Source organism: Toxotes jaculatrix, chromosome 6 (assembly GCF_017976425.1).
Source record: "Toxotes jaculatrix isolate fToxJac2 chromosome 6, fToxJac2.pri, whole genome shotgun sequence".
NCBI classification, from domain to species: domain Eukaryota; kingdom Metazoa; phylum Chordata; class Actinopteri; family Toxotidae; genus Toxotes; species Toxotes jaculatrix.
This window is the reverse complement of record NC_054399.1, coordinates 5,947,219-5,960,972: the sequence shown is the minus strand read 5'-3', so window position 1 is coordinate 5,960,972 and position 13,754 is coordinate 5,947,219. Positions and strand designations below refer to the sequence as shown.

Sequence of the window (13,754 nt, the reverse complement as noted above, 5' to 3'; positions counted from 1 at the left end):
AAATTTTGACTTTTTTTGTCCGATTTTGACGCCTTACTATACTATGACATTTTTTATGACATTTTGAGGCGAAAAAATTTTTTGACTTTTTTTGTCCGATTTTGACGCCTTACTATACTATGACGTTTTTTATGACTTTTGGAGGTCAAAAAAATTTTTGACTTTTTTTGTCCGATTTTGACGCCTTACTATACTATGACGTTTTTTATGACTTTTGGAGGTCAAAAAATTTTTTGACTTTTTTTGTCCGATTTTGACGCCTTACTATACTATGACGTTTTCCATGACTTTTGGAGGTCAAAAATTTTTTTGACTTTTTTTGTCCGATTTTGACGCCTTACTATACTATGACGTTTTTTATGACATTTTGAGGCGAAAAAATTTTTTGACTTTTTTTGTCCGATTTTGACGCCTTACTATACTATGACGTTTTTTATGACTTTTGGAGGTCAAAAAAAATTTGGACTTTTTTTGTCCGATTTTGACGCCTTACTATACTATGACGTTTTTTATGAAATTTTGAAGGTCAAAAAAAATTTGGACTTTTTTTGTCCAATTTTGACGCCTTACTATACTATGACGTTTTTTATGACTTTTGGAGGTCAGAAAATTTTTTGACTTTTTTTGTCCGATTTTGACGCCTTACTATACTATGACGTTTTTTATGACTTTTGGAGGTCAAAAAAAATTTTGACTTTTTTTGGCCGATTTTGACGCCTTACTATACTATGACGTTTTTTATGACTTTTGGAGGTCAAAAAAAATTTTGACTTTTTTTTTCCGATTTTGACGCCTTAATATACTATGATGTTTTTTATGACTTTTGGAGGTCAAAAAAAATTTAGACTTTTTTTGTCCGATTTTGACGCCTTACTATACTATGACGTTTTTTATGACTTTTGGAGGTCAAAAAAAATTTTGACTTTTTTAATCCGATTTTGACGCCTTACTATACTATGACGTTTTTTATGACTTTTGAAGGTCAAAAATTGTTTTAACTTTTTTTGTCCGATTTTGACGCCTTACTATACTATGACGTTTTTTATGACTTTTGGAGGTCAAAAATTTTTTGGACTTTTTTTGGCAGATTTTGACACCTTACTATACTATGACGTTTTTTATGACTTTTGGAGGTGAAAATTTTTTTTGACTTTTTTTTTCCGATTTTGACGCCTTACTATACTATGACGTTTTTTATGAAATTTTGAGGTCAAAAAAATTTTTGACTTTTTTTGTCCGATTTTGACGCCTTACTATACTATGACGTTTTTTATGACTTTTGGAGGTCAAAAATTGTTTTGACTTTTTTTGTCCGATTTTGACGCCTTACTATACTATGACGTTTTTTATGAAATTTTGAGGTCAAAAAAAAATTTGACTTTTTTTGTCCGATTTTGACGCCTTACTATACTATGACGTTTTTTATGACTTTTGGAGGTTAAAAAAATTTTTGACTTTTTTTGTCCGATTTTGACGCCTTACTATACTATGACGTTTTCCATGACTTTTGGAGGTCAAAAATTTTTTTGACTGTTTTTGTCCGATTTTGACGCCTTACTATACTATGACGTTTTTTATGAAATTTTGAGGTCAAAAAAAATTTGGACTTTTTTTGTCCAATTTTGACGCCTTACTATACTATGACGTTTTTTATGACTTTTGGAGGTCAGAAAATTTTTTGAATTTTTTTGGCAGATTTTGACGCCTTACTATACTATGACGTTTTTTATGACTTTTGGAGGTCAAAAAATTTTTTGACTTTTTTTGTCCGATTTTGACGCCTTAATATACTATGATGTTTTTTATGACTTTTGGAGGTCAAAAAAAATTTAGACTTTTTTTGTCCGATTTTGACGCCTTACTATACTATGACGTTTTTTATGACTTTTGGAGGTCAAAAAAAATTTTGACTTTTTTTGTCCGATTTTGACGCCTTACTATACTATGACATTTTTTATGACATTTTGAGGCGAAAAAATTTTTTGACTTTTTTTGTCCGATTTTGACGCCTTACTATACTATGACGTTTTTTATGACTTTTGGAGGTCAAAAAAATTTTTGACTTTTTTTGTCCGATTTTGACGCCTTACTATACTATGACGTTTTTTATGACTTTTGGAGGTCAAAAAATTTTTTGACTTTTTTTGTCCGATTTTGACGCCTTACTATACTATGACGTTTTCCATGACTTTTGGAGGTCAAAAATTTTTTTGACTTTTTTTGTCCGATTTTGACGCCTTACTATACTATGACGTTTTTTATGACATTTTGAGGCGAAAAAATTTTTTGACTTTTTTTGTCCGATTTTGACGCCTTACTATACTATGACGTTTTTTATGACTTTTGGAGGTCAAAAAAAATTTTGACTTTTTTTGTCCGATTTTGACGCCTTACTATACTATGACGTTTTTTATGAAATTTTGAAGGTCAAAAAAAATTTGGACTTTTTTTGTCCAATTTTGACGCCTTACTATACTATGACGTTTTTTATGACTTTTGGAGGTCAGAAAATTTTTTGACTTTTTTTGTCCGATTTTGACGCCTTACTATACTATGACGTTTTTTATGACTTTTGGAGGTCAAAAAAAATTTTGACTTTTTTTGGCCGATTTTGACGCCTTACTATACTATGACGTTTTTTATGACTTTTGGAGGTCAAAAAAAATTTTGACTTTTTTTTTCCGATTTTGACGCCTTAATATACTATGATGTTTTTTATGACTTTTGGAGGTCAAAAAAAATTTAGACTTTTTTTGTCCGATTTTGACGCCTTACTATACTATGACGTTTTTTATGACTTTTGGAGGTCAAAAAAAATTTTGACTTTTTTAATCCGATTTTGACGCCTTACTATACTATGACGTTTTTTATGACTTTTGAAGGTCAAAAATTGTTTTAACTTTTTTTGTCCGATTTTGACGCCTTACTATACTATGACGTTTTTTATGACTTTTGGAGGTCAAAAATTTTTTGGACTTTTTTTGGCAGATTTTGACACCTTACTATACTATGACGTTTTTTATGACTTTTGGAGGTGAAAATTTTTTTTGACTTTTTTTTTCCGATTTTGACGCCTTACTATACTATGACGTTTTTTATGAAATTTTGAGGTCAAAAAAATTTTTGACTTTTTTTGTCCGATTTTGACGCCTTACTATACTATGACGTTTTTTATGACTTTTGGAGGTCAAAAATTGTTTTGACTTTTTTTGTCCGATTTTGACGCCTTACTATACTATGACGTTTTTTATGAAATTTTGAGGTCAAAAAAAAATTTGACTTTTTTTGTCCGATTTTGACGCCTTACTATACTATGACATTTTTTATGACATTTTGAGGCGAAAAAATTTTTTGACTTTTTTTGTCCGATTTTGACGCCTTACTATACTATGACGTTTTTTATGACTTTTGGAGGTCAAAAAAAATTTTGACTTTTTTTGTCCGATTTTGACGCCTTACTATACTATGACGTTTTTTATGAAATTTTGAAGGTCAAAAAAAATTTGGACTTTTTTTGTCCAATTTTGACGCCTTACTATACTATGACGTTTTTTATGACTTTTGGAGGTCAGAAAATTTTTTGACTTTTTTTGGCAGATTTTGACGCCTTACTATACTATGACGTTTTTTATGACTTTTGGAGGTCAAAAAAATTTTTGACTTTTTTTGTCCGATTTTGACGCCTTAATATACTATGATGTTTTTTATAACTTTTGGAGGTCAAAAAAAATTTAGACTTTTTTTGTCCGATTTTGACGCCTTACTATACTATGACGTTTTCCATGACTTTTGGAGGTCAAAAAAAATTTTGACTTTTTTTGTCCGATTTTGACGCCTTACTATACTATGACATTTTTTATGACATTTTGAGGCGAAAAAATTTTTTGACTTTTTTTGTCCGATTTTGACGCCTTACTATACTATGACGTTTTTTATGACTTTTGGAGGTGAAAAAAATTTTTGACTTTTTTTTGTCCGATTTTGACGCCTTACTATACTATGACGTTTTTTATGACTTTTGGAGGTCAAAAAATTTTTTGACTTTTTTTGTCCGATTTTGACGCCTTACTATACTATGACGTTTTCCATGACTTTTGGAGGTCAAAAATTTTTTTGACTTTTTTTGTCCGATTTTGACGCCTTACTATACTATGACGTTTTTTATGAAATTTTGAGGTCAAAAAAAATTTGGACTTTTTTTGTCCAATTTTGACGCCTTACTATACTATGACGTTTTTTATGACTTTTGGAGGTCAGAAAATTTTTTGACTTTTTTTGGCAGATTTTGACGCCTTACTATACTATGACGTTTTTTATGACTTTTGGAGGTCAAAAAAATTTTTGACTTTTTTTGTCCGATTTTGACGCCTTAATATACTATGATGTTTTTTATGACTTTTGGAGGTCAAAAAAAATTTAGACTTTTTTTGTCCGATTTTGACGCCTTACTATACTATGACGTTTTTTATGACTTTTGGAGGTCAAAAAAAATTTTGACTTTTTTAATCCGATTTTGACGCCTTACTATACTATGACGTTTTTTATGACTTTTGAAGGTCAAAAATTGTTTTAACTTTTTTTGTCCGATTTTGACGCCTTACTATACTATGACGTTTTTTATGACTTTTGGAGGTCAAAAATTTTTTGGACTTTTTTTGTCCGATTTTGACACCTTACTATACTATGACGTTTTTTATGACTTTTGGAGGTGAAAATTTTTTTTGACTTTTTTTGTCCGATTTTGACGCCTTACTATACTATGACGTTTTTTATGAAATTTTGAGGTCAAAAAAATTTTTGACTTTTTGTGTCCGATTTTGACGCCTTACTATACTATGACGTTTTTTATGACTTTTGAAGGTCAAAAATTGTTTTGACTTTTTTTGTCCGATTTTGACGCCTTACTATACTATGACGTTTTTTATGACTTTTGGAGGTCAAAAATTTTTTTGACTTTTTTTGTCCGATTTTGACGCCTTACTATACTATGACGTTTTTTATGACTTTTGGAGGTCAAAAAAAATTTTGACTTTTTTTGGCCGATTTTGACGCCTTACTATACTATGACGTTTTTTAGGACTTTTGGAGGTCAAAAATTTTTTGGACTTTTTTTTGTCCGATTTTGACGCCTTACTATACTATGACGTTTTTTATGACTTTTGGAGGTCAAAAAAAATTTGGACTTTTTTTGTCCGATTTTGACGCCTTACTATACTATGACGTTTTTTATGACTTTTGGAGGTGAAAAAAATTTTTGACTTTTTTTTGTCCGATTTTGACGCCTTACTATACTATGACGTTTTTTATGACTTTTGGAGGTCAAAAAATTTTTTGACTTTTTTTGTCCGATTTTGACGCCTTACTATACTATGACGTTTTCCATGACTTTTGGAGGTCAAAAATTTTTTTGACTTTTTTTGTCCGATTTTGACGCCTTACTATACTATGACGTTTTTTATGAAATTTTGAGGTCAAAAAAAATTTGGACTTTTTTTGTCCAATTTTGACGCCTTACTATACTATGACGTTTTTTATGACTTTTGGAGGTCAGAAAATTTTTTGACTTTTTTTGGCAGATTTTGACGCCTTACTATACTATGACGTTTTTTATGACTTTTGGAGGTCAAAAAAATTTTTGACTTTTTTTGTCCGATTTTGACGCCTTAATATACTATGATGTTTTTTATGACTTTTGGAGGTCAAAAAAAATTTAGACTTTTTTTGTCCGATTTTGACGCCTTACTATACTATGACGTTTTTTATGACTTTTGGAGGTCAAAAAAAATTTTGACTTTTTTAATCCGATTTTGACGCCTTACTATACTATGACGTTTTTTATGACTTTTGAAGGTCAAAAATTGTTTTAACTTTTTTTGTCCGATTTTGACGCCTTACTATACTATGACGTTTTTTATGACTTTTGGAGGTCAAAAATTTTTTGGACTTTTTTTGTCCGATTTTGACACCTTACTATACTATGACGTTTTTTATGACTTTTGGAGGTGAAAATTTTTTTTGACTTTTTTTGTCCGATTTTGACGCCTTACTATACTATGACGTTTTTTATGAAATTTTGAGGTCAAAAAAATTTTTGACTTTTTGTGTCCGATTTTGACGCCTTACTATACTATGACGTTTTTTATGACTTTTGAAGGTCAAAAATTGTTTTGACTTTTTTTGTCCGATTTTGACGCCTTACTATACTATGACGTTTTTTATGACTTTTGGAGGTCAAAAATTTTTTTGACTTTTTTTGTCCGATTTTGACGCCTTACTATACTATGACGTTTTTTATGACTTTTGGAGGTCAAAAAAAATTTTGACTTTTTTTGGCCGATTTTGACGCCTTACTATACTATGACGTTTTTTAGGACTTTTGGAGGTCAAAAATTTTTTGGACTTTTTTTTGTCCGATTTTGACGCCTTACTATACTATGACGTTTTTTATGACTTTTGGAGGTCAAAAAAAATTTTGACTTTTTTAATCCGATTTTGACGCCTTACTATACTATGACGTTTTTTATGACTTTTGAAGGTCAAAAATTGTTTTAACTTTTTTTGTCCGATTTTGATGCCTTACTATACTATGACGTTTTTTATGACTTTTGGAGGTGAAAAAAATTTTTGACTTTTTTTTGTCCGATTTTGACGCCTTACTATACTATGACGTTTTTTATGACTTTTGGAGGTCAAAAAATTTTTTGACTTTTTTTGTCCGATTTTGACGCCTTACTATACTATGACGTTTTCCATGACTTTTGGAGGTCAAAAATTTTTTTGACTTTTTTTGTCCGATTTTGACGCCTTACTATACTATGACGTTTTTTATGAAATTTTGAGGTCAAAAAAAATTTTGACTTTTTTTGTCCGATTTTGACGCCTTACTATACTATGACGTTTTTTATGACATTTTGAGGCGAAAAAATTTTTTGACTTTTTTTGTCCGATTTTGACGCCTTACTATACTATGACGTTTTTTATGACTTTTGGAGGTCAAAAAATTTTTTGACTTTTTTTGTCCGATTTTGACGCCTTACTATACTATGACGTTTTTTATGAAATTTTGAGGTCAAAAAAGAATTTAGACTTTTTTTGTCCGATTTTGACGCCTTACTATACTATGACGTTTTCCATGACTTTTGGAGGTCAAAAATTTTTTTGACTTTTTTTGTCCGATTTTGACGCCTTACTATACTATGACGTTTTTTATGACTTTTGGAGGTCAAAAATTTTTTTGACTTTTTTTGGCCGATTTTGACGCCTTACTATACTATGACGTTTTTTATGACTTTTGGGGGTCAAAAAAAATTTTGACTTTTTTTGTCCGATTTTGACGCCTTACTATACTATGACGTTTTTTATGACTTTTGGAGGTCAAAAAAAATTTTGACTTTTTTTTGTCCGATTTTGACGCCTTACTATACTATGACGTTTTTTATGACTTTTGGAGGTCAAAAAAAATTTTGACTTTTTTTGTCCGATTTTGACGCCTTACTATACTATGACGTTTTTTATGAAATTTTGAGGTAAAAAAAAAATTTGACTTTTTTTGGCAGATTTTGACGCCTTACTATACTATGACGTTTTTTATGACATTTTGAGGTCAAAAAAAATTTTGACTTTTTTTGGCCGATTTTGACGCCTTACTATACTATGATTTTTTTTTATGACATTTTGAGGTCTTACTAAAATATAGGTGGAAAATGAATGAAATAGGTGGAAACTACCAATAGAGACCAAAAACAAATAAATGTACCAGGCTGTCAATATATTTTTTTAGTCTGTAAAGTTGGTTATTTTAATATGGGGGTCAATGGAGAATTGCTCACTTCTGGAGCCAGCCCCCAGCTGCAGCCGAGGAACTGCAGGGTTTTGAACACAGAAATGATCCTCACTACTGAAACCTATATCTTTCCCCTTGGACATGGGGGATTGGGTGACGGCCAGTGGGTGACGGGACCCTTGACGTCACCCACTGGTTTCGGGGAGTCGGTTTTGTGACCAAACGCGCTTTAGTGATGGGAATTACGGTTCATTTTAGGGAACCGGCTCTTTTGGCTCGGCTCACTAAATAGAGCCGGCTCTTTCGGCTCCCAAGCGGCTCTTCAGATTGTTTTGTTGATTAAATTAATTTACTATCAACAGTAATGTAAAAATTAATTATATAATAATAAAATGAATTACTTATATATATATATATATATATATAATAAACATATATATATATGTTTATTACATAAATACGCCTTTATTTTTTTACTCCACATAAAAAATAAATTATTAAAAATACAAAAAACAACTATTCACAATTCAACTTTTAACAACATTAAATATTACGCTTTTTTAAAACAAATTTAACGTGAAACAACAGGTTGTTTTTGGAGCCAGCTATATATGAAATTCCTTTCTTGCAGACTCTACACTCTGCCTTCGTATTATCAATATAACTGAAATGGTTCCAGATTTTGCTTCTTTTCCTGGTGTCACTCATCTTCTTAACTATACCTTTCTAAGGCGTTGATGTTGTCTTTTCTTGTAGCCCCTGGCTCTCTATCGCTCTGTCCCTCCTTCTCTCCTGTTCGTGTGCCACTGCTGCAAGTGTAACTCCCCCCCCCCCCACTCAGCGCAAACACATATTGACCAATCATGTGCAGCTTGAAGAAAGTAAGTTTGACAGAGAGGGGCGCTTTTAGCCCAGATGGAGCTGGATGGATTGGTTGGTTGCCGGTTAATGTTTTTTCTTCGTCCATTTCACATGCCTCTCGTCTCGCTAGCATACTTAGCTCACTCGCTGGCTCTGTTACAGGGTGTTTTGTTATGACTGTTAGTCAACAGCTCCACCTTGCGGTAAATCCTGTGTGACAGCCAGTAACTGAAGAGTCACTGTAGTGAATTACAAATTTAAAAAAACTGATCATTGGAAATTTAATAATCAACTTATGACCGCCCATAAAATAATCGTGATGAATCAATAATCGATTTTTTTTTACCACCCCTACCGAACATGTCAAACATGATACCTACTTAACATCAGGAACATTAGCATTGCATTGGGAGCATGTTAGCATTTTGACATTAGCATTAAACCTCACAGAGCTGTGAGCGTGGGCTCTTAGCCCTTTTATTACCAGAGAATTGAGGTAGCTTTAAACCATAACAATGCCGTCATGTAACTCCAACCTCAAGCTGCATACTCAAAGTAACTGAATCATTTTGTGAGAATGCACTTAAAGATGTCTGGTTACACCTTTGATTATGTTCACACTTTACCGCTGTACAATGCTACTTAAGAGACAAAGATCAGAAATAGCAAACTTACTGTGGATCCTGTTGTTCACTTAAAAGCACGCATCCTGCTTCCCTTCCACCCTACTCTCCCCCACATTCACACTAACTCCTCTTTCAGACATAGTAATGGAGAACTGTTACAGCTAATCTGACTTTAATGGGGGAGGAAAATTATGACCAAACACTGCACTGGTTGCAAATCATCTCTCCCATCCATTCTCCCTCTCTGCATCTCCACCTCTCTGCCCCAATCATTACATTTGGCCTATAAATAAATGCCTGAGCTGTCACACAGGCAAATGGAGCTGCCAACATGGGAATTGGTGGCAGGGCTCTGAAAGGAAGGAGGCAAGCAAAAGGAATAACAATAAGCCCAATATGCATTGTTGCCAAGGTAGGAGAGACATGAAGGCAAAGCAGGTAAAGTCGGACAGCTTGACATACTAGCAGCACAAGTGACAGACAGGCAGGGAGACCAGCAAGTGAAAGCAAAAATATCTCAGACCAGGCTAACATTTTTCTGTGCTACTGTGCGACCCCAGGTGTGCTGATCAAAAGGGGAAAGGTGGATCAAAGAGCCAGAACGTTAAGCTCTGTCACCAGGAAGATCCAGAGGGAGACAAGTCTAATTACACTCAACATCATATAACTATTCAGTGTAATGCTTTGATTTTAAACACGTGGCATATTGTGCTTGCAGATGTTATAGTATTTGTTCAGTCACTCCTGAAAGAAAAAAATGTTACTGAGAAAAGTTGCTAAATTCAGAGTGGCTCAGAAAACACTCAGGCTTTTGTCCTCAGATATTTTTAGGTCTCCCCCGCTGCTAGTAGGACATTATTTTCTGTTATTTGACAGTAAACAGCAGAACAGCTTGCAGTGGTGAGATGCAGACAAGGACATCGGCCTTTTGGAAACAGAGGCAGAGCCACTTTGTTTGCCTGAATAAATCATACACAAAAGCCCAGAAATTTTCTCACCTCTTCATGTTACTCATCCGAACTTTCAGAAACTGTACAGGCAGCGACTGTTCCACATCCAAGGCCAAGTCATCATCAGCTCAGAACTACTGCCAACATTTACAGGTTATCTACCTGCCAACTGAAGTGCCTCAGCAACACTCGCACTTTAAAGTAGGGCTACTTCTACTTGCTGCTAAAGTATAAGCATTTTAGTGAGAATAATTTTTATTCCAAGTGTGAATGAAGTTTACTTTTTTTTTTTTTTTTAATTTCTGGTACATGTCTTATATTTAATCGTGTATGGAGGGTGTTTAATGTGTAACTCTGGAAAAACAGCAGTGCACAAGATGAGTAGTGCTCTGAATGAATTTTGATCTTTCTGCAGTCACAACCATTATCACACTAAAACAGCAGGATTGTCAAGCATTGCGATTTTCATGCATTAACTTAATAGGTTTCTGCTTGCTTCAGGCAAATACATTACTTACAATTTCTATATAATTATATCAGATCATTGAACAGGTTTATCACAAGGGTTTCTCTGGGCTAATATTATCTCCTGTTTTTACATAAATCATAGAGCTTACAGTGCCAGGCAATAATTGTCTCCCTCCATTTTTTCTTTGTTCACAAAATCCTCACGAAGCCTTTGCTTAAACAGGTTGCTGTAACAGCTGCTCGTCAGCTATTACATTGAATGGCAACACCCATGGATATATATAATTTTAGAATGAATTAGCACACGATAATGTAAACAGTGAATAAATTACAAGCATTAAGGGTATACAATTTCCCACATACAATATGTTTACATGGCTGCACACGTGCACATGCACATACCTAGACCCTGATGATAATTGTAGCTGTATAATCAGTTACCCCTTAAGTATTATAGGGGTTCTTTAATTGACTGCCTTAATTGACTGCCAGCCAGCCCCAGTCAAGCCGCAGAGATCTGAGAGTCTTAGGACTGGGATGAAGCCTCTTGGGTGATAGTTAATCTGCCAGCATCAGCTGCTCAGATGTCAACACACATGGAGAAGAATGTAAATGCAGGCAGCACAAAGAGTGTAATTACATACATTACTGAGAAGTGTTTTTCTTTTTTTTGTAGATTTAATATATAGGTACGTGCACTGATAGACGTGGCAATAACACGGGGAAAGTGAAATGCACAGGTGTCAGGACTTTAAAGCAGTTCAATCAATGAGAGTGACTGTGAGGGTTATGTTAAATGCAAGAGTCACAGCAGAGACACAGTATTCTGTATGAAGAAGTCATTAGGCACCGTGTGTGCAAACATACGGTAAAATCATTAAGGGGCTCACAGAGTGATTTATACTTATAGACGATCAACAGAAAAGGAGGAAGTCATCTGTCTAGGCTATATTAAGCGCATCATCCTATTTGAAATGCACTGAAGGAAGAAAGAGCATAGTGATGTTTTCTCCCGGGTGACAACATACTCAATCTACGGTAGATTTAGCAGAGACAAAAACAGAAAGCATTCGGGCATTCACACTGTAATCTTGTCATCACGCTACAGAATAACACCATTCCTTGTATTTAAAGGGGTTTGGTATGTACTGCTGTCTGTCTAGCTTATCATACCACTAATGTTGCCTATGTGGGAGATACGCAAAATGTTAACAGAGTAGTCCACTGATTTAGCATTACACTCCTAAAACATTGTTGGACTCATGATGGACAGTTTAAAAGCGGAGACATCCTCATTTCTGTTCCACGTCTTCCTTGTTAAAAACCTGGTGGTTACATTATTGACAAAACCACTCTGCCGCTAACAGTTTGCTCAGAGATTTAGGTGTGATACGCTAGTAGTAACTAATTTAGCCTCGAGCTGCTGAGGAGTGGGCTACAGAGGTCTGGTAAACTCACCTCTTTCTAACATAACACCCCCAGATAACTTTTAGTCTTCAGACATCACTTGAGGCAATTTATCAGACTTGTAATAAGATTTTGATATGTAAAATTGGTAGAGTTGCCCTTTAACTGTGGATTTTTTTTCTAATAGCAAATTCTAACCTGACTGCCTTAAATTATCTGCCTATTAAAAACCTTGCTCTTAATAGGGGAAACTAAAAACTAATGGAATGTTTGGTCTCATTATTTTTCTTTTCCTTTTAATCAGTGCCGCCCTTCTTTAATTATCTGGCGAGCTTTTTTCTTATTTTAGCTGAATTTTTTGTGTCAAAAGTTTGATCGTGATGACTAAAGACTGTTTGCTTGGTGTGCATCCCAGGAGGACTACAGGATGCCATTTGGAATCTAAAGTGGAACCAAACAGAGTAATCAATATGTGCATTTGCACTTTATGCGAATATGTGTGTCTGTATCAAAGGTTGGAAAGTGTACCTATGTTTTCAAACACCTGTGCATACAGACACATTATTAATACCTCTCTTTTTGTTTCTCAGATTCAAAAATCTCTTTTTTCCTGTCACTCTGAAAGTAAAAGTGGTGCTACAGATGCAGCCAGGGGGCACAAACACACCACTCTAACCTTCAGTTGCATAACAAACTGATTATTCATCTGATCCACAGAGATACTGAACCATCAGCTGCTTGGCTTGGTTGGTAATATGTGGCATGATAATGCCAAATTAAACACGGGCCTCCTAATTCAATAATCGCTTATACATGTAATTCAATTTGAGGCTTCACTGGAGTTGAATGAGAGCAATGAAGAAAATTAAAGACTGGAAAAGCAGAGTAGTTTCTTGGGATGGACCAAGACATTTCTGTGCGCATCATTACCATTACCTTCATCATCATCAAAACTATTGGTATCTGATATACTGATATACTATACTACTGATATCTCTTTTTATTCCCTCCCATTTCATTATCTTTTAAAAGCTTGCTGTGATTCAAACAGACTGCTCTTGTCAAGACTTCTCCCGGGTCCTACACGAAGACCAGGATGTTCCTCTCTGTCTCTCCTCTCTAATTCTGCCCATAACTATTTATCTCTTCCTGCACTGTGCATTGATTTAAGAGCAGCCCTGTGAATCCATGTGGCTGTAAAGCAAACAGAAGGGGAGAGCCATACGAAAAAAAGAACAGTTCGAAACGAGAGATGAAGCAAAAGAATAGAACAGTAGCGAGAGCATGAGAGAGATGCATCAGAAATGTGCAGGTGCCTACCTGAGGTAACGCAGTGGTTCTATGGTTTCAGCCTCTGCCTCAGCTGAGCTGTGGTTCATCTTGTCCATCTGTTTTCACCCAGCACGTCTCGACAAATATGAAAAAGGAAGAGCTGTGTCGCTCCAAAGAAAACACTTCCGTTCCTTCTCTCTTTCTGACTCTGATTCAATAAACACACTGTCTACCTCTTTTCCTGGGAACAGACTGAGGATCTAAATGGACTGCAGCTCTTGATTGGTTCAGACACTGGATAATAATTACTGGCTGCTACACACACACACTCTCTGAATCTTGCCTCTGTGTCTCTGCCTCTCCTCTCGCTCTTTTTCCCACTGTGGC

The 13,754-nt window shown here is 34.3% G+C and overlaps 1 protein-coding gene across 1 annotated transcript in view; it reads right to left on the bottom strand.

The window, feature by feature from the left end:
- The window catches only part of yjefn3 (YjeF N-terminal domain containing 3), a 67,195-nt gene extending 53,601 nt beyond the window's left edge, over nucleotides 1-13,594 (bottom strand). The window contains exon 1 of the mRNA XM_041041115.1: nucleotides 13,416-13,594. Within this exon, the coding sequence (XP_040897049.1) occupies nucleotides 13,416-13,483 (68 nt within the window). The 5' untranslated portion in view covers nucleotides 13,484-13,594. The remainder of the gene's footprint in view (nucleotides 1-13,415) is intronic.
- Between the last annotated feature and the right edge of the window lie 160 nt (nucleotides 13,595-13,754).